This window comes from Astatotilapia calliptera, chromosome 7, assembly GCF_964374335.1.
Source record: "Astatotilapia calliptera chromosome 7, fAstCal68.1, whole genome shotgun sequence".
Lineage (NCBI taxonomy): Eukaryota > Metazoa > Chordata > Actinopteri > Cichliformes > Cichlidae > Astatotilapia > Astatotilapia calliptera.
The window spans coordinates 20,183,613-20,206,157 of record NC_137428.1 but is presented as its reverse complement, the minus strand read 5'-3'; the positions used below and the strand labels follow the sequence as shown (position 1 = coordinate 20,206,157).

At 40.9% G+C, this 22,545-nt stretch overlaps 1 protein-coding gene across 2 annotated transcripts in view; it reads left to right on the top strand.

The window, feature by feature from the left end:
• The window catches only part of csgalnact1a (chondroitin sulfate N-acetylgalactosaminyltransferase 1a), a 35,875-nt gene that overhangs the window by 5,221 nt on the left and 8,109 nt on the right, over positions 1-22,545 (top strand). For both annotated transcript variants that reach the window (XR_013910357.1, XM_026173510.2), the window contains exons 2-4: positions 6,835-8,162; positions 12,397-12,613; positions 14,617-14,718. Coding sequence is in view for 1 of the 2 variants with exons in the window: in XM_026173510.2 (XP_026029295.2) it covers positions 7,352-8,162; positions 12,397-12,613; positions 14,617-14,718 (1,130 nt within the window). In the remaining variant the exon portion in view is untranslated. The remainder of the gene's footprint in view (positions 1-6,834; positions 8,163-12,396; positions 12,614-14,616; positions 14,719-22,545) is intronic.

Genomic DNA, 22,545 nt, shown 5'->3' with positions numbered 1-22,545 from the left:
AATTTGATTGGCTGACTGGCCAAAAAAACAAAAAAAAAACCAACAAGAGCTCTGCTGGAGGACAGTTTATGCATCAGAAACTGTTCAGTAATCTAAAAAATTGTTTTATAGATTGTTTTGAGAGATATTGCCGTCTGTTAAAATAACAAACCTCGGAAATATTGGAAAGTCTGGCGCTTGACTGTTTTTGTGTACAGCCGGCATTCTCTGTTTTCTCAGATTATACTGTGCTCACCTTTGTTCTAGATTGTATTATTGTTAATTAAAAAAAAAAACCAACAACTTTGCGCACCTTTTCCCGTGCTGCAACACATATTTTGGACACTGCCCTCTAGTGACAATTAATAGCTGAAACATGTAGACAACAGTTGCGTGCAGGCTCTGTGTAGACAATCACATAGGTGTGATTGTAGAGGCAGAGCTGGACTTGACCAGAGGCTCTGTAGCCCCTCCTGATATGTCAAGTCATTACACTCAAGCTGTGACCTCTGAAGTCACGGGAAGTGGCATAATTTGCAGTTCCCTAAAGGTGAGTGGGTTATAATCTTCAGTGTTTAAATGACGGCGTGTTTGGAGCCTGTTACAAAACCAGTTTTGATATGATAAATAGGCATGAAAAAACATGCAAAGACAGAAACCCCCCAGCATTTGATTCAAACCCAGGACCTTTTTACTGTGAGGCAACAGTGGTAACGACTCCACCACTGTGCCTCCCTACGTCTAGCCCGCTTCTTTAAATTGTTTTAAGGTTTAAAATGAATGCATAACTCAGGGCGCGGCCACTTTGAATAATTCACGAGTGCCATTTTTCTTTGTTTGGGGATTTGTTTTTGAGCTGCTTCCTATTTGCCAAAATTAGCATTGCACAGTGAAGGACAGATAAAGGAACTAAGCTAGAAAGCCAGTGCTGTCATGAGCTGAGAGCATGAAAATATGGTCACATCTACTTTCCAAACCCAACATGGCACTAGGCAAAACAGCTGGGCTTAAGATGGGAGTCCACAAACTGTGGGGTGACGTCACTTTGGCGACATCTATCTTTCTCTCATAATCATGCAATCTGTGCTGGCATTCCTTTTATATCTTCAGTCTGGCGCTGCCACCATCCCCACTGATGTCTGTGGGGGAGTATAAACAAGCACATCTTGAAAACAGCTGAATGCGAAGTAGGGTGAGTATTGAAGTCTCTTTTTCAGAGACTAAGATTTATGAACAGTTTGCTTGTTTGTTTGTTTAGTAAAATGTGGTTTTTCAGAGCGTGTTCTGGCATGAGCATGTTAAGATTTCCCCTCATGTGCACTGTAGATCTGAAAACGATCAAAACCCAAAATGCACAAAGTAATGGAAAACAGTGGCTGCCATGAACAGGAGAGAAAAAATCTACAACTTTGAAGTGCAACTATATAATAATTCAATAGGAGATGCAGATATGAGAGATAAAAAGCTTAAATGTGCAAAAGTGCTGATAAAATCCTGAACAGTATAAGTACAGTGTCTTCTGTGTGTTTCTGCTTTACAACCACCCCGCCTGATTTTCCAGGCCATTGCACTCTCTTTCACACAAACACTCACACCCTTTGAAAAGATGCATATACTGTGAATTCCCAGTGCATATGTTTTTATGAAAGAGCGGTCTGATGGAGACAACAAAGACAGTCTGCTCTTTAAAAATGACAGCAGGGATTAAGATGCGTCGTTTGTCGCGATGTTGCGGTCACGAGGTTGCTTCTCAAATGCCTCAGGCACTTAAAGGTTGGCCTGAAGCACAGAGAGGGGCACACAAACAGAGATATGCTGTCACCTGCGTGTGATTTCTGCTTCACAAGTGTGACTGAGACTCACAAAATGGGGCAACGGACAGAGAAGAAATTCATTCTTTCTCTCCCCCCCCCCATTTTTTTTCTAAGTGCAAACTCCTGCAGCTTCGGCTACTCTCTCAATACTCGTTGCTACACTTTGCTCACACGTTATCTCCTCTCTGACTTATTTTCACAAAGATGAGCACAACACTTCTAACAGGTGTCAAGAGGAAGACAATATTTTTGATGCACAGATGCGCCTATTTCAGTAGAAGCACACACAGTGAAACAAACAGGCATAAATCCCCTGGGGACAGGAAACAGCAGCGGGAGGGGAGGAAGTGATTTTAGCGGCTGACCCAGATGCTGCTGCTGGGAATATCTCTGGTCACCAAATACTAAATCATTCTTTTTCTCGGTCCTTACTTTCTTTTCTTTGTGACAGGCAGATTATTTTTCCGCTCTCTACTGGATGTCTCTCTGCATCTGTGTTTCTATTTCCGGCATATCTAATAATGGGGACAGCACATTTATCAGCTGCGACATCTCAAAAAGTGAAGAAATGTAATGTGTTGGTAAACAAACTAGCGTTCGTATTGCCTGTAGATGTATTTGATGCATTCTGCAAAAGAAACGTGGGAAAAAGATTTCTCAAAAGAGTAGCTCAGTGTACTATGAGGACTGAAACAACCATCAGGAAACTGTTATCAGGTGTTGGCCCTGCCAAGCACTGACTTAAAGGTGGAGGTTGAAGAGACACAGTGGCAGAGAGAAAACACAGGAACTATTGTGGTAAACTTCACGGCAGGTTTGTTTTTTGGGCTGTTGAAATTGATTTATACTGAGAATCTGATCAGTTTATATGATTTCCTTTCTGAGAAACAGTATGTTTGGATTTACGGTAGATGCAGACATCTGTGGTTTTCAGGTCTCTGAAGGATCTCCACAACAAAGTTTTCTGCTAGCACAGACGAAAACTTTAAATCAAGTTAGAAATGTTTTTGAATCTATAGCCACACCTGCACTCAAGAGTACTTGAGGCTTTACTTGGCTAAGGGATTTGAAGCTTGAAGTGCTAACACAAGAATCCTAACAGCATCAGTGGTGATATGCTCCTTTTAAACACATGCAGTCATGTCAATTCACTTCAGTTTTATTTACGTAGCGCCAAATCACGGCAACAGTCATCTCAAGGAACTTTATATTGTAAGGTAAAGACCTTACAATAGCACAAAGAATACCCCAGCATTCAGATGACCACCTATTAGCAAGCATTGAGTGACATTGGGAAGGAAAAACTCTCCTTTTAACTGGAAGAAACCTCCAGCAGAACCAGGCTCAAGGAGGGGCAGGCATCTGCCGCACCAGCTGAGGGTGAGGGGAGTAAAACGGGACAAAAGACATACTGTGGAAGAGAGGTGGAGATCATAATGCCTAATGATAACTAATGGCAAAGTGAAGAAGAAAGTTTTTCAGAGGACTCTGTGCAGTCCTGTCAAACTTTCAATTTATCCTTAACTGCTTTCATAGAAATTAAGAGGATGAGTAGCAGCCAAGTGCTGCTACTACTTGATTAAATGAACATCATTAGATAGACTCACAGATACAGTGTGAGTCTATCTCTGCAAAAACATTTGGTGGTTTTTTGCTGGTGTGATATTGTGACATTGTGTTAACACAATGTCACAATATCACAGTGGACCTGACCCTGCAATACTCGGAGAAACTGCAGAAAGTCCAAGAGCTGCATGCCAAACTCTGCATGCCTCAGTTAGCATGTTACATGTTTAAGTTCAGGACAGTACAATTAGAAAAAGACTGAACAAGTATGGCTTGTTTGGACGGATTACCAGAGGACAGCGTCTTTTGTCTAAAAAGAGGATCGCAGCACAGCTTAGCTTTGCAAAGCTGCAAAAGAACAAACCACAAAACCTAAGAGATCTATGCATAAACGGATGTCCACAAACCTCAATGGACTGAAGCAACGCTTTAAAGAAGAGCAGGCTAAATTTCCTCCAGAGCCTTAAGAGAGACTGATAAAGTCGCACAGAAAATGATAAATGATTGCATTAAGTAAGTAAAGGTGCTTCTACTTTCTTTTTCACAGGCCTGAATAATGTCTCTCACTATTTTACCATAGCTTGTTAGCACAGATGTAGCACATGTCAGACACATTGTGAGAATAAACATTTTATGAGCATGCGTTTACTTTAGTGCTAGATGGTAACAGGAAACTATATGCCTGTAATTATTTCTCTGCGGTGTTTTTGAGTTGAGGCCACGGCTATCCCCGTGGGGAGTCAAATAACCAGGGCTGAATCAATTCATTCATTCCGGTGGGACTCGGCGGTTTGACTGCAGGACTCTGCTTATAAATCAAAGTTACACCAGCCTTCTTTGCAGTGATGAATCTTTCTCACATACCTTTATGACTTGGAATGACCACATTGCCATAGACAACATATACTTTTGTTCTGTCAGGGGTACATTTGCAAAGGTTTCAAGAAGCCGAACCAAACTAAAATAGCGCAGGGAGAGAACAATCACCCCAGCCTTAGTCAGCTGATGGCTCAGTTGACGATAATCAATCTGCATGCTAACCTAATCACCTGCTGGCTGTAGCTTCATACTCTCCTCCCACCACGAGCTTGCATTTGACAATGCAAAGCAGCGCATTTGTTCCTCAGTAAAAACGGGAAATTGACCATCACAATGCCAGACCCAGGCACACGCTGTAATTCGTGTGAATGGCTTGTGATCACATTTACTGGCATTAGTTCGAGCGCAACTGTGCTACAGGAAGTCAAAATCATCTGGAAAAACCAATGTAATTATTTAGAGGAGGTTCCCTGCAACTCTCAGCTAATGAGAAGCTTTTGTGAACGAGCCAAAATGAACTGATTAAACTGCCATTAATGTCATGCCACATGTTTTGAAGATCCATGGCTCCATATAATGATATCATGAGGACTTTTTCTGTAATTCAAAGGACGATACTCGATGTGAGGAGCCGCAGCACGCTCTCCAGCACTAACTCAGCCACTTTTCCCCGAGCGTCCTCTCCTCAAACATTTTTTTAAGTCAGCAGCGGAGGTCCTGCTGGAGAGACGCCCTGTCTGTCCTGATTCAGCCAGCTGTTAGAGCACAGTCCAGTATTCACTTCTGCCATATACTAATCCTTTCATTACGCTCAGCTTCAGGCTGTCCTGTCAAAGAGCTGACTGTGTGGGGAGTCAAGAGAGACCGGGACTGATACACAGAGATACATTTACAGATACATACAGGAACACTGAAACACCTTCCCACAAGAACATATATATGCATAGACACGCACACAAAACGTCTATTTATGCTCAAGACTTGCATTCAGACATCCAGATACACCATACTGCTGCTCACCTTTCCCACGCAGAAGACATAAAGTACAGAGTTATCGCTTAAACTTTACAGCTTGTTGTTCACCACTTAGTTTTACTTTGTGACGTTTGACGTTTTTGGATTACCACAAAACACAAAGCACGTCTGGTGCTGATCATGTCAGTGGTTGTATCTGCATTTGGCTGGTAGCGGTGAATGTTTGTCTGTTGTGTAAGATCAATTTTGTGCTGACTAAATGTTCTAACATGGCTAGATCAAGTCTTTTTGGGATGACGGTTCCTTTTTTGGGACAAGTTGTTATTTTACCATCTGTGCCAGACAAAAAGTCATAAGATCATCACTTTTATTACAGTTTTTCTTTCGTAACATAAATCGATGGGATATTCTAACCAAGCCCACAAAATTTGTTCTAAAACGGTGGTCCAAACAACTAACGTTGCTATCCACAAAGCCATCCCAGTAAAAATGCTGCTCAAGAGCTTTTGTGAGGAAAGTTTAAATATAGTCCTCGAAAAAAACAACAATGCATAACCCATCATTCAGAAGCATGTCGAGGCAATAACATGGACTAATGGTTTTCTATATGGCTATCAGTCTCTCACATTGCTATAAAGGAAATTTGAACCACTTTTCTTTACAATGTTGCTTGTTGAGTTTTGCAAGCATTCATTAAATACATTTATTTGTCTTTGAAGGGCCTACTGCGGCACCTCAGTCCAGGTGAGGTCTGGACTTTGACTGTGTCATTGCAACACCTTGATTCTTTTCTTTTTTCAGCCATTCTGTTTTAGATTTGCTGCTGTTCTTTGTCCTATTGCATGACAATTTTGTGCCAGTTGACAAATTGTCACATGGATGGCCTCACATTTGTCTCCAGATCTCCAGATCCACATTTGCCAAATGGTGGACAAACCAGACATCTTGTGGTTAACTTTAACATGAACATGTTAAATGAGGACTGCAGAGTCGGAGATGTAGCTTTTTGATTTTTTGCAGTTTGTCTGAGCATTGCATAATCTGAGCTTTATGCCAATAAGTTCATCAATTGCATCAACAGCACCGGGCTGATAATAACTCTTTTAATTCATATGGAGAAAGTAAGGGTGTATTTACTTTACTGTCTTTATTGCATGACTGTGGAAACATAAAGAGCAATAATATGACACTACAGTCCACTTCATGTGCACATACCAATACACACACTGCAGGTACAAATAGCTGCATAGGTGTATGCATATTTTCCTCTCTATTCCCTGATCTCTCTCTCTCACTCACACACACACACACACACACACACACACACACACACACACACACACACACACACACACACACACACACACACACACACACACCTTAGCACATATGAACTATAACTTCTGGAGTTTCAAGCTCACGCTCCCTTACTTACTGCGTCATATCTTCAGTGACAACATTGTTTTCCAGGAGCTTTAGTCCTGAGGCAATGCTTGGTTTGGCAACTTCTTGCCACCCTAAAACTAATATGTCAGAGTAGCCTGGTCTATTTCTGATTCAGTGCATATTTAAAGACACACCCTCCAGTGTTTAGAGAAAGCTGGTGCACGTCAAAATGTTAAAAAGAATTGTTTCCAATAACTGTCCTTTCTGTCTCTCTCCTTTCTGTTTCCTTTGTCAGGAAAACAGCTTTGGAAAAAAAACAAACAGATGACTACTGAGGATTAGAGTTCTATGAATTTTTTTTCTTCTTTCTTTCTGCATCAGTCGCATTTGTATAGGAGACTATTTGGCTGAGCATTCGGATACTGGAAGGAGGACAGGAAGAGGACAACATGGACTTAGTGGGAGAGTCAGAGCAAACAGATGAGTCACTTATGAGTGACAGATGATGCAACAGTGTCTGGAACAGTTTCTTCTCACAGACCATGGAGCTAATTGGACCAAGAGAAAGGAAGAAAGTGTTTTTTCACAAGTGTCTGCCTTTTTTCTTTTTTTTCCTTTATTTTACCAGTGACACAACAGTCTCAGGCAGTTGGGAACCAATGACCTAATTCAAATTAAATGACCTCACACTGATATGTAGCCCGCCTCCTCACCGGGTGATGGAACATAAACACAAGTCAGACATCATTAAGGCCAGAGTGTGTGAGGTTACATGATACCTCTGTGGGTTTAACCAGGAGGAGTGAGTTTTGATGTTGCGTGCAGTGATGTTACGGCGCGGACTACTGTTGTGGGTGTCCCGTGTCGGGGGGCTTCTGGTGCTCCTCTGCTGCTCACTTTCGCTCCTTTATGTGATGAGATGCAGCCCGCCATACTCTAATGACCCTCCACTGAGTCATATATTACCCCACGCTGGATCTAATCATCCCAGCTTGGGAGGCACGAGGCCAGAGACCGGAGCGGGAGCCGCTGGGGTCGGAGGAGCTGGGCCTGCCCACAGCGGCGGTCCTCCGAGTGCCCACTCTTACCAGGTGCTCCTCCAAGAACGTGAGGAGCAGCACCGCCTCCACATCTCCTCCTTGAAGAAACAGATAGCTCAGTTGAAAGAGGCATTGCAGGAGCGCAGTCAGCAGTTGAAAGGAGTACAGGAAAGCCTGAAAAGAGCCAATGGAGGCCCAGCAGAGGGGCAGGAAGGAGGCGCTGCCTCACAAGGAGGTGGTGTTGGAGAAGCTCAGGTAGCCAAGAGCCAGCCGGCGGACCTACAGGAGTTCCTGAAGGCCCAGCTGTCAAAAGCTGAGGTGACCTTCGGCATCAGGTTGCCCAGCGAGTACGCTGTAGTGCCATTTGAGAGCTTCACCCTGCAAAGAGTATACCAGCTGGAGATGGGGCTGACACGTCATCCGGAGGAGAAGCCTGTGAGAAAGGACAAACGAGAGGAGCTTGCGGAGGTCCTAGAGACGGCTCTGCATAGCCTCAATACGCCTTCATCTGAGCAGGACCGCAGGAGTGCAGTGGAAAAGGCCCAAGCTAGCAAAGTCTACACACCATCTGACTTCATAGAAGGTGAGAGTATGTTAAATCTCAACCCAATCTCCTGAAATATGTGTTTATCTGCAAATATTTTATCAAAGGTAAACGTGTATGGTATCAACAGAAGCATCAAAGTCTCAGCTTAAAGCTTAAAAGTTGCACCTTTTGAAATGTGTTGGTTGCAGCGGTATGGCACAACTTTTACTTGAAGGGTGAATGTTTCTACTTCAAGTTTCACTACAGCTCAGAGTGTTTGCAGACAAGGCGGCGTCTTCCACGCAAGCTACAGAGCAGCCAAAGCAATCATAAGGAGGTTTTTGTTGTAGCACCTTCTTTGCACCCAGCAACCAACCAATACCAGTGACAAATACCCACAGTGCATCGCTGTAAAGGATAGCGCCACACTGGATTTGTAATGCAAGATAATATGAGGGCCAGCAACACAATAATCATCCTATTTTTTTATTGTTATGTAATTGTATTTGAATGTGCTAAATTGCCCTGCTACTGTTGGCTACTGGGATATTGTATAACTAATATATAATTAAGTTTCTTAAGAGCTACTTGGTTGTGTTCTGCCGCTGATTTCACTCTTTGCCTTTGAATTTAACAAATTACACATTAAATAATTAATAATAATAGAATTAAATGCATATTTCTTTTTGACACTGTGTTAAATCTAAACTCCACTAACCACATTTGTTTTACTGTCAACAGCGTTTCTCCTCAGAACACAATTACTCTAATATCTTCTGCTATCTTGCTTTACCTTTCTCTCCTTTTCTTTTGTCAACATGAATCCCTGGAAGGTCAGAAATATGTGTATTTGTGTAAAACCACAGTCATTATATCCTCCTAGTTTGTTCTTCTGCAGCTATGATCATAACCTCAGGAAATGAGCACAGCTGCTGCTCAATCACAGCGCAGGATCTCTTCAGACACGGTGTTTTAGTGTGTGTGCCTACTCTTTGAAGGTCACTATCTTCACTGTGTGAGCGGGTGGAGGTTTTAAAGAGAGTGATGGGGCACCTAGCTCTGTAGAAATGAGCCAAAGGTCACCATGTGGAGCTCCATGCATCTGTGTTAGCTTGTGCGTGGTCCTGTGCAATCTAGGTCTGTGTTTATGTGGTTGTGGCTTTAAAGGATGTGCGTGCATTTGTGCATCTGTTTGTGTTCACGCAAGTGGTCTCCACATTTCTTTAAGTCAGCAGCAGGGAAATGCAGTTTTTTTGAAATGAAATGGAGACACTCGCTCACATCTCTTGGGCTTTTTTCCCTTTAATGGGCTTGGACATCGATTTTAGGTGATTCTCGAACAAACAACGTTTTATCCAACCAGTCAGACAAGTGAAAGCCAGTCTAGATAGCCAGACTAACACAAGCATCTTTGGGGAGTTTGAGGGCTGCATTAGCAATCTAGTGAGCTGAAACTGTACACAAACACTAGAGGTATGCAAAATGAACTTGCCAGCAACTATGTTGTGGCCTTAGAAAGAGAAAAAGAAGTGCAGTTAGACTAAAAAGACAGAGACAGGAAGTGGCGGCACTCAGTCTAAATAGTTTAACGTATTTACTAAATGAAAGATTATGGTGTCCCTTTGGGAAATGAGGCCTTGGCTCACAGGAAGCAGGCCAATTTAACAGGAAGGCCTTAATTCAAGCTGCTATTAGGCAAAATCTATGGCCGCAGAAATCCCTCTGTTCTCTTCTTCTTTTGACATCAGTAGTATTTTGACTCTCTTCCATCTGTCTGTCTGTCTTCTGTCTTTGAACACCAAATGCCTCTTTGCAGGAATGAGTTTTTTCGCATTCCAATTTCCAATTTTTTGTTCCACTAGCCTCATGGGGTATGTTTGCAAGCAGTAATCTGTTAGTAATGTCAGAGTAATTGGAAAACAACCTCTCTATGGGGAAACAAGCTGACATACAGCGTCCATCAAGATAACTGACAGACACCGTGGAGAATGTGTGTGGTTTACGTGGCCTCATTGCCTTATTTTTTCCACACAAATCATATCAGTCCAGTAAAGAAAGTATTGATGACAGAGATGATATTTGTAAAAAAATAGGATTCCATGAAAAAAAATGAAATATTTTACATTTAAAAACTAGAGATGGAAAAATATTTTACTTAGCGCACAGAATTCTTATGGGGAGTCAAAAGAAAGATGCACTGTGGAGAAACCAGGAAAACAAAATTATTACGTGAACTCAAGAACAAAAATTAAAATCTGCCTTTGATTCTGGATTGTATTATATTGTCAGCAGTTACATTAGAAGTGTGATATCACTCTTTTACCTGAGGGATGAACATAGAGCTAGAGCCATTTCCTGTTAGCTAAGCCTAGCTTAAACACACACACAAAAAAAAGGTTTTTAGAAGTGCTCCCAAGACTCCAAATGACCTCAGCAGGTAGAGTCTGCTCTGACCCTTATCCTGTAAAGAGCATCGGTGTGCTCCAGTCTAGTTTATTATTCAGGTGAACACCCAGCTACCTAAAAGAGTCCACTATCTCAGTATCCACTCCCTGGATGTTCACCGGTGTCAGTGTGGTGGGTCTGCGTCTCCGGAAGTCCACCACCAACTCCTTTGTTTTCCTGGCTTTGATCAGCAGGTGGTTATGCTGACACCAGTCTACAAAGTCCAGAGTCCACTGTCTGTACTCTGAGTCGTCCTCACCTGTGATGAGGCCGACTATGGCACACTAGCTTCAAAATGTGGCCTCCTTGTTTGAGGCTTTATAATTTACAACTTACCCTCCTAAGTTTTTTTGTGAACTTCAATCAAACCTGGTAATTTACTTTAATAAGCAGACAGATTCCTATAAATATGACACTTTTTTCAGTACATGCTTACATCAGTAAAATTACCCCAAAAAAACAGACTTTAAATTAATATAAATGTAAAATAACATGAAACTAAATAAACATTTTTTTAAATTGAGAAAAAAAAAAAAAGCTAAGCCTAGCTTAAACACTGCAAGCAGATGATAATGGCAAATCAGCAGAGAAACAAAAACAGCTTTCAAATAATTGAGAAACTGAAATGAAAATTATTTAAATGAGTCCCGCAAATTCTTAATGTACAGGGTGGGCCATTTATATGGATACACCGTAATAAAATGGGAATGGTTGGTGATATTAAAGTCCTGTTTGTGGCACATTAGTATATGTGAGGGGGCAAACTCCTTAAGATGGGTGGCCATTTAGAAGTCGGCCACCTTGGATACAACGTGGATAATTTTATTCTTTCATGAGTTATTTACAAGTTTCTCTTTGTTCACAGCCATTGACATGTTGAAGAGGTTAACACGTGAGGAGCGGATCGAAATTGTGTTGATATCTGGGGAACGCAGTAACCGGTTCAAAAAAGCGCCCCTCTGACAGCTAAACCCATCTGTTCTCTGATTGGATTGTTACATTTGTGATTGACATGACATTGACCAATCAGATTAAAGGAAGAAAAATAGGGTCAAAATTCATACTTGTAACTTGCAGGGTTTTTTTTGGCTAAGTCCACACACAAATCTTTTTTACGCACACACAAATTTTGTTTACACATACAAATCCTGATTTACAAGTACAAAATATTTATGACCACATTTTGAGCCCATAGATTCTGGGAAATGCAGTTTTCTAATGAAAAATACCTGTTAAATGCTCCCTTTTGGCAGAAAATTAAATCTATAATTAACAGCTCTCACTAAACATGTGGCTAACACTTAAATCACTTACAAAATAACCAAAATGCTGTTATCAAACAATACATGTACATGGTCCAGTAAGCTGGGGTGTTTACATGATATTCAACTGGTACTAAGATGCCCAAGGTGTGTCAAGAAACTAGGCCCGAGGACCGTTATCCACCATCTGTCTGAACCTTTGATAGAAGACAAAAACCTTCGAAATTCTTACCCTGCCATCTGAAAGTCTCAGCAGAAATCGAGGCACCACACTGGGTAGTCTTTTTCTAATCTTATTTGTCCACTTTTGGTGAGCCTGTGCCAACTGCAGTCTCAGTTTACTTTTCTTACCTGAAAAAAGTGGTATGGATCATCTTGAACATGTTTACACATTTAAATTAATTGCGTCTATGCCATTTGATTAGCTGATTAGATATTTGTAATAAGAAGCAGTTCAACAGGTGGATGAGTGAGCATATAGTGGAAAACAATTACACCCTTACTGTTTTATAAGAAGAAACAATGATGTTGGCTGTATTTAACTTATCTGCTCCTGATTTCATGCTCCAAATCTCCCCCGCCAGGTATCACGCGTACAGAAAAGGACAAAGGTACGTTGTACGAGCTGACCTTCAGAGGGGAGTCAAGTAATGAATTCAGACGCCTGGTCCTCTTCCGGCCCTTCGGACCACTCCTGAAGGTGAAAAACGAGAGAGTGGACACAACCAATGTGCTCATCAACATCATCGTCCCGCTCTCCCGACGCACGGACAAGTTCAAGCAGTTCATGCACAACTTCAGGTGAGTTAGATGTTTTGACCTGCAAAGTCGACAGACAGTTGCACCCCTATAAATTATTCGTGGCGGCTCTTTCTATCGCATGTTACTAATTCAGAAAAATGCGATACTCAGTGTTATTCAAACCAAGTTTCAAACTTTAATTAAGGATCAACCAGACAGAGACAGGGGCTGAGGAGATTAGAGGGAAGAAAATTAACATCAGAGCGATTTTATTTTTACTTTTTTTGGGCATGTAATTAACATTATTGAAACTGCATGCGTTGTCTTATCAGTTAATTTATTTTGCTGCTGGTAGGCATAATCTGAATATAAACAAATCTGAGAGACTTAAAATGACTCAGACCAGAACATGAATAAAGATGTTCTCGGTGATCACAGCCATTTTTGTCACCTCATTACCATAGGGAATCTATTTTCATACACACTTTTAACGCGTATGACTAACACCTCAAACACACCGCACTGTAGCTTCAACCACACGTAGAGCCAAGCGGGTGCACGCATGAGACAAAATCACAACAGATTTTTTTTTCTTTACGAAAAAGGGTCAGGGTTAATGGAGTTTTCTAAGGTGAAAATAAAATGAGTCATTTCCGTAATTTTCGTAATAATTCACACTCACAGCTATCAAATCTAATCACCTGAGAGCAAAACATGCTTGGTTCAGCCCTGCAGCCCGTCAAAGCTGAGGAAATGTCTTCCTTAATGTCTGTGATTTATTGTGCTGCTGCTGCTGCTGCTGCTGCTGCTTATCACAGCTCTTTTTACATGGTAAATCCTACTTTAGTGGCAGTGTTGCAGCCCATTAAAATGCCCCCCTGGCAGACCAGCGGTACTTGATATACAGCACGGCAAGAAGTGTACTTACTTGAAAGACTTGGGGAGTCGCTGAGCAAACACTTCACCCTCATCTATTATAAAAGTGCACTGAGTAAGAGAATAGTGTGTGTGTGCGTGTGTGTGTGTGTGTGTGTGTGTGTGTGTGTGTGTGTGTGTGTGTGTGTGTGTTCGAGATAACATTGGGTAAATCCAAGCTTATTATGAGTTCTTTGTCCACAGTTGGAATTGAAAATATGCTTAATATATTAAAAGGAAAGACTATTGATAAAAAGTCCTGCTTGTGAGATTTGTTTGTATGCAGGCAGATTTTTAAATTGATTTCTTGCTTTTTACACACTCAAATAATTAAGAGATGGGTTTTTGTCTGCTCTGGCCCCAGCACAGAATTAGACTGCCTCATCAGATCCCAACAAAAAATCAATTTATTTCAATTTACTTCTAGACCAACATTTATAGAGGGCCTTTTATGCGACAGCGTCAATAATTGCAGCAAAAATGTTGGCTCAATATTCCCCGCACATTTTATTTTTTTTCAAGCATTTTTGCCTCATGTTGTGTGCTATGAATGCTATGAATCGCCTGCCCTAACGTCCCTTTGGGGAAGATGTTGACAAACTGCGTGTGCACATCTGCGCATTTGCATGCGTACCTCGTGGGAGAGGTGAATTATCTGCAGCGTGTGCTTGTGATATATTTGACACGTCTCCATCAAAGAGCTTTCAGGCATCTCCACCTGGTGTCTGTTTTACTCACAATAAGAGCTTCCTCTGTGTGTTAATACGGGGTCAAAATGGGGGGAAAGCCTTGAATACAGATACAAACGATAAATTTTATTTCCTTTTTTAGAATAAATCATCAGGAAATAGTGAATGTTTAGGTTCCAAGATCCAGTATTCAGTCTGCTGGCCAAAGCCCAAAGAAATTCAGCTTTATAAAGCAGAAATCAGAAAATACTTGGCTCTTATGATGAACTACTTAAGCAGCTATTCATTTCATTATTACAGTTGTTGTGTTTTGGCACTGCATGGATAGATCCTCCAACCAAAGCTGTATTTTTAAAACCCCTCATGTCCTCTTCCTTCCTGCACACCCCCAAATCCCAGTCTCCTCACACACTTTCATCCTTAATATCGCTTCCTTTGCATGTTTGTGTTTATGTACAGGGAAGTCTGCGTGCGTCAGGACGGCCGGGTCCATCTGACGGTGGTGTATTTTGGGAAAGAGCAGATGAGCGAAGTCCAGAGCACTCTGGAGAACACATCCAGGTGGGTTGGAAGTGGAGCCAAGAAGTGGTCTTTGAATTATAATTCTCAACACAAGAGTATGAAATGCAATTTACGTAATGAAGTGAACGCAGCCCCAGCCGTGTACCCGCTTTTGGAACGCGCTGTAGAAATGTTTCCACTGTTTCAACTCTTACCCTATAAACATTTCCTTGGTGCACAAAGCGCACACACCTCCTGGCTCGCCATTCTGCCACAGCCAGTCATCTGTCTGATAAATAATAGAGCAGTGTGCCACCCATGCCGGGTAGCTGAGAGCTACCAGCCAGCACAGATAAATTACAACAAGCCTGTGATCCTGCTGCCCTCTCGCACGGACACCCACATCTCTCGGAGAGGGATCGCTGTCGCCCAATCGGGAGTCAGATCCGCTGCGCCGCAGATTCCCTGAGGGGGTTGCTATGGTGACACTTGTCGTTTCCCCAGCCTCGAAGGTTTTTGTGTGGCCTTGAATCAGTAGGACTATCACCGGGATCACACAGCGTGTCTTTGTCTCACCGTGCTGAGAGGAAACCGTGGAGATTTAAAAAAAGATAGCATTGCACGGTCTTAAAGCAAAGTGTCAGATCAAGTGTAGAGAAGGCAAATTTAGAACCTGTGAATGTGAAAGGCAGACACAAAAAACATACAGTTAACCCGAGGCCTCATTGATTTTAGTGTGGGAGCCTTCTTAAATAAGTGACAGTGAAAGTTTGTACAAAACAGAAATTGAAAAGAGTTGGAGCTGAAGGTGCAGTCTGGGAAAGAACGGCATTAAATAAACTGGAATTTCCGGTAGTTTTTCTGCTTTGAACTTCCATCTCTTTGTACTCTTCTCATTCTACTGTATTCCTGAGCTGTGTGGAAACATATCTGGGTGTGAATCACTGGGTGTAATCAAGCCTGCACTCCTCTTCCCTTTTATCTAACGTTCAGGCTGAGGCTGAAATGACTGGGAATTATCATGGCTTGTTGTTCTCGTATCTGGGATCTGACACAGACAGACTATGCACAGATACAGTCAAATGTAACCTGCTCTTTAGCTTGCAAGGAGAGGTGCACGTCTGTATGTGTTGCTGCAGGTAATGATTTATTTTTAAGAGTTAAGCATTATTCTTTTTTTTATAAGCGGACTGGAGTCTATAAATGCCAAGTATAGTGACAGAATTACATCCCAGCTCTAATCTGACACTTTAACTGTTGTCACCCATTTATAGCGTACATGAATGGACTGGTGTTGGAAATTAGCTTTAACTATATAATACCCTGCTCACTGCTTTTAAAACTGTCAGGGTTTTTTTGTTTTTGTTTTTGTTGTACAGCTATAAAGATTAGATAAATTTACATAAACTAGTACATGGCCACGCAGCAGTATTGTTTGCTGTGTTTGTGCAGTTGTTAAGCTAATCACTATGAGAAAAGTCAGAAATAGCAGTGGTACTTCCTGTTTATATAAATAAATAGATAAATATAGGAGTCATTGTGTGCAAAATGGATTTACGTCTGTGTAATTAAGGGACCACATCAACCAGTCGTTGTCTGGTTGTCTAAAAAAACAAGTGTATTTGTTGTACAGTCATCATCCAAACACTGCCCACCCCCATTAAGTGTGTAATAAATTATTGGTATAATAACTGTCATCATGATTGCATAGATGTAGTGATATCTATGGGTAAACCATGAATTCTGTATAGCTATATTTTAGACTTTTCATATAGTCTATAAATACAGTGAATATAGTAAAATGATGTTATACATAGGCAGACAACTATTCTCACTCACATACACACCTGTTGCCAATTTAGAAGCACACATTTACCCAACATGCAAATGCAAAGGTGCAGAGAGAACCCAGGCACTGGGAGAACGTGTAAACAGCACACAGAAAGGCCAGCCAAACACAACACATTCTTGTTATGAGACTATAGTGCTAACCGTCATGCCACTTTGTCATGAAATCAAAATGACACAATGCTTAAGTGTTATAGATGCATAATTACTATAAATGCACCATTTTAGCCCTTCGGTAAATGGTTGCCTATATCAGATATAGAAATGAACCTTCAGGGGTTTAACATTTACCTTTTTCCTATTTTGGTTGCTCAAAAATTGGCAATGTAGAAGGATTTACCAGGTAACCAAACAGACAGATTGATACCATGAGGTAAACATTAATGTTAGCATGCTAATGATGCTAGCATGCTTTGATGTTAACCAACATACTTTAACATTTTAGGGTTAACATCTCCTCACTAAACACAAAGCACAGCTAAGCCCTGATACGTGCAGTTATACAGTGATTTAATTAAAGAGCAAGGTGTCGCAAATCTTCTAAGCTTTTTTTTAACTAAATGACATCTCCCAAATGTGAGCTAATGCTTATTTTATTTTTCCGTTTTTTGTTTTTATCAATTTTTTCCTTTATACATACATAGCTCCGACTTACAATAGTACTTTCTAAGTACATTATATTATATACCCTGCAACGTTTTCTTATTTTCTTCAGTTTATCCAGATTCCACCCTAAAAACCAAGTCAAGGAGAGGACTGACCAGAGGGCTGTTTCTGTGAAACGAAACTGGTTCACACAGAGCACATGCCTTAATTGGCCAGCAAGTCAATATCTGTTTGCAGCATGTTGGCATCATTAGCGACTGATAAGATTCTGCACTTCCAGCAAATTCAATTTAACACTATAACTTGGTTTAGTTTGTCACATATCACCTCTAGCTATTTGTCTTGGTGTTTTTTTGTTTTTTCTATTAAATCACATTGCAGTCACACTCCCCACTTTTAAATAGCACAGTGTCCCTGCTCAAATTTGTTTGGGAAGCATTTACATGACTACCCACAGCCAATATAAACTACTTGAGGCCAATTTCCCAAGAGCCTAACAAGATCTAAATTGTCCGGGCTCTCAGACAGCTTTTCAGCCCATATCAACCTCTCTACAGGGTTTAAATTATTACCTTTTTTTTACTGCAGGTGATCATTATTTGAGAGTATACGTATTAAAAGTCAGTATAAAAGTATTTGCTATTAAAAAGCAAGGTTCCAGAAAGCAGGGCCTTACTCTCCAGCGATTCTGTCTTTTTTTAAACATACAGAAAATCAGTTGCAGCTTTCAAATGTGGTTCTTAACACATGCACACTTCAAAGCCTAAACTCAGACTCAAACCCACAGGGCCTTGTATGTTTTCGAGCCTTACATGCTAGAAGATAATGATTCAACACAACATGAGTGGAGCAGAAACCAATGGAGACGGAGAGGGGGGCGGATTGTGTGTAAAGGATGGAGAAGAATGAGTGATCTGTTCTGTGGAGATACCAGTCGATACATATGAATAATTACTGTGTTTCAGATGCAGAGGGGAGCCAAAGGCTGAGGGAAAAACAGAGCGAGAGGAAGTAAGAGAAGAGGTGTAAAGATAAGATATCAGAGCTGAAAGAACTTGAACAAACCACAGATTTTTCCGGGGATGGAAAAAGGGTGTCACCAAGGATTATACATGAAAATCTCACAAAGATAAAAGGCCCAGAAATTTGGAGAGACAAAGCATCAAAGGATGAGATCACTTTGTCATTCCTTTCTCTTTATCTTGTAGCAACTTGCCTTTTGCAATTTGTGCCATTACTTCATTGCACAGAAGGGTTAACGATCTCAGAAAAACCCACTGGGAGCTTTGAGTGAGCACGAAAATAAAGTTGAGAAGTTGGAAGAAGATTATAAGTGTATGAAATAATATCCAAATCTCTCATGAGTTTGAAAGCTGTCCAATATTCATTATGAAGAGATCTGATGCCTTTAATACAGATCTATTTTGAAAAAACCATTATTAACTTTGGTAGGTGTCTTGCCTAAGGGCCTCAGTCAGAGAGTGATCATGAGTCTACATTTTTTATAGTTTGCACTTACCCCTTTATTACATGCGTGGACTGCTGATTCCCCTGCTCGCCATAAAGAACAAGCATCCAGAGAGGTTATGCATGCCACCCCCTGCTCTGTAAACAGAAGACAGCCAAACATGAAGTATGAGTCGTTTAAAATTTATTGCACGTAAAAAAATCATAATTTGAAAAGAAAAAAAAAAGCAGCTACTGGCATTGCTGAATACAGAAAACACTTGAGAGATGTTGAGTAAGTGGAAGTTGACTTTTTTATTTATATTTTTATGTATGTATTAGGTGGAAACTACAGTTGTACCAGTGAGTCTGTGAGGCTGGCCTAAATGCTAAATGCTCACATATTAATATTTAGCAGGTGCAATTCCACATCTTTATTTTTGCTAATATTAGTAAATCAGCACTAAGGACAATTTATAGCTAATCAAATATAGCTTGTTTTGATCAAACAAATATCTGTTATTACAGAAACTGGATTGGAGGGTGGCGAGGTTTTGCAGATGCATATGATGGTAACTTTTGGGACGTACAACAATCGTGACAGTGTAGAGTGACTCGCCTGCAGCCAATTGGCAAACGTTGGAAAAAAATGCATATTACTAAGAATATGTATTTCCTACAAATATGCACATATTCTTTTTTGCCTTTTATTAACTCGTTGACCAAGACTTCCTAGCAACTGCTTTGGTAGCTAGCAGATTGTGTCCCGTAGTTTGCATGAAAGGCGCCAACTTGTCCGGAAACACTTGGCTACTATCCAAGCTGGAGTGAAACTGTGAAAAGTGCGACTCAAACTGGAAACCCACAGGAGACCGTATTCCTTCAAAGTAAAACTTGTGCCTCTTGAAACATGTTAGCACAGCTTTTGCTTTTAAGGATGTTTTCCATGTCCGGTTTGTGTCAAGTTTTGCCACTGCACGGCTAGTAGTTAGAATTAGTTTGCAGACAGGTCAACATCTTCTATGTAAACTACTATCGACTGAGGCTTTTAATGCAGGGGACAGATGTAATCTAGCAGCATCCAACAACCAATATGTCAAACAACTCTTTCATGGTATCACGCTAACAGCGTCACAGCTAACAGATTGACTAGCACTAGCTATTTATTTTGATTAGGCTGTTTATTTGTCAGCCTGATGTGATATTAAATAGGGTGCCAACTTTGGTTAGTCATTAAAAAAATAATATCCTGGATTCTAATCCAGTCTGTGTATTCTCTTTATGGATTCCTTCTGATTACTCTGGCTTCCTCCCATAGTCCAAAGAAATGGGGTTACACTTTGGCAAATCATTCAGACATATACCGCATGACTAAATTGCAAGCTTGCTTCTGTGATATCTTCAAGAAGTGTTGAAAATGAAGAGAAATGTGTATATGGCCTCATATTAGATGCACCATATTTGCAGTCAGTCCTCCCCTCCCTGTCCTGACTGAGCAGAACTAACAGGATAAGACCTGCTGCTTAGACACAACAGGGAAGCTCTTTACAGATTCACTCAATCTGACACAATTTCAACAATTTCACTCCTACTAAGTACCATTAGGTACCATCACGCCTACAGTAAACAAATTGACTATTTTAGATCATAAAAGTGTGTGTGTTGGGAGGAGGAGGCTGATGCCTGTGGGTAGGAAGGGAGAAAAAGAGCAGATATAAAAAGTAATTTAGAAAACAAGGATTTATTTCTGGATTAAGTTGACACACAAATGTGGGGTCTATGCTCATATTTCTGGACTTGCAGTCATGAGACACAAATACACATAAATGTGTGGAAGCATTATTCAGAGAGGAAAATCACTTGAAGCAAAGCTTAGATTCTGTATTAAGAGCGGCGTAGCAGGCAGCGACTGCTTTGCAAGCCTAGAAAACCGCTTTATAGTCAGCGTCATCTTTTCCTATTCGAGCCAGGAAGCATTTTAGCAGTGGTATGTTAAGTAATGGCACTCATTCAATATACAAACTCTTGATGTCTAATATTAAATAAAATATGCATGACAAGATTTTTATAAAACACGCACACACACTTACTTAGCCAGTAAAAGTGTATCCCTGGATGAACTGTTATTAAAATGAACCAAAGAACAAGCCATGAAAATCCCAACTGATTAAAAGAAGATAATGAACAGCAAAATGCCTTGAAAATAAACCGCTTACTCCAGTATCAAATTACAAGACAATAACGTTGATTATATTACAAATAAATTAACTCAAGTTCCCTGTTGAAGGGCCCTCACAGGCTGCCTCATCCAAGCTTTTTGTCAGTCACTCCAGAAAAGGAAATGCAATCAAGTCAGTTATCCCCCCTGCCCACAAACATACCTCTACCATGTGCTTGATTGTGGAAATATTTTCAAAAGCACCACCCACTCGCGGACCAGAAGGAACACTTATACCGCATGCCTATAGGATTGAGCAAGAGACAAACTCCTGGAAACAAGTGGAGACGGTAGCATTTTGTTCCTGAATAATATTAGTAATCAGGATATTCTGACTAAGCTAAATGTCTCTGTAAAAATTAAACACACTAAGCAGCTAGATTAGCATAAAGACTGGAAACAAGGGCGAGGCAGCCTGGCTCTGTCCAAAAGTAAAAGTTTTTTTAGGCGTATTTTAAGCTGCTCCTTAATCTCCCAAGGGATGGATCCGCATGTTTGATTTGGCACAGATTTTCCAGATGCAGCGCTCCCGTTTTCATCTGGGCTTGGGACCAGCAGTAGAAGTGAACTAGCTTGTGGCCCACTAATGCTGGGTTTGTGTCTCCTTTCAGTCAAGGGACCTTTCACATGTACAACCAAAGTGTCAACCACTACACCAATGGACCAATCTGACATCTAAAATCAGTTTTAAAGAAATAGTCGGGCATCTGACATCTTCTTGGTAGCAGGTATGTAGTTAGTGGTACCACTAACTTTACAAGTCCTCACAGTAGTTTAGCTTAGTTTGGCATAAATACTGGAAACTGGGGAAAACGTCTAGCTCCACATCTCTGTCCAAACGTCCTTAAAAATGGTATCTATAATCTTCACGCCTTCTATATTGTTTGTTCATTCTGAAATGATGATCCCAGTTTTTGTTTCATTCTTTTAAAATCTTCAATGCAAAAATGACTTTAGTTGTTCTCAGTGGATTTCCTAGCAAACAGGGATAAACTACAGCTTTAAAACTAAAGACACGAAACAAAGAGCAGAAGGACGTCCGGCAACTTCACATAAATTCTCGACGTTACTGTGCGTTCTGGTTTGTTTGCGAGAAATCATGATGTATTTGCAGACTGAGCCGATGGGAAGCTCGTCTCCCATTAAAGTAAAGCCTGAATCAACATGTGAATAAAGCTCCTGTTGCGTTAACATTGTTTAAGACAAACAGAGCTATTGTTCTCCGTCTCTGCCATCTGTGGACGGTTTAGTGCCAGCGGGTGGGTCCGCGGGGACTCTTGTGTGTAGACGGTGAAACAGACTGACTCGGCTTGAGTTTATAGACTCGAGATGTAGATGTGGAGGCCAGGCTCCGTGCACTGACAGCACAGAGCGGGCAAGTTAGCGCAGACATCCAGATATTTCTACCTGTATATGAACATTTCGCAGATTTTCTAAAGTTAAGACAGTTCAGGGATGTGAAAGCTTTTTTTTTTTTTTTGTCTGTGTCTTTAAATGACAGGCAGAAGTGGTTTTTCAGACTATATAAAATAGTCTCATTACTGGTGTCATGTTTTTGTTTCTTTTGAATTTAGAGCCACTGGGGACCAGAGGGTTTCATGTCTTATTTATGGGGGAGGTTGAACGGAAGGGAGCGAGACAAAAGCTTTACACAGCAATATACATGAATCAATTTCACACACTGAACATTGTTGCAAACGTGACACACTCGCACAGCGGGGATTTAGAAATGTGGGGAGTATGATTCAAACCACCTCAGGCCAAATGTT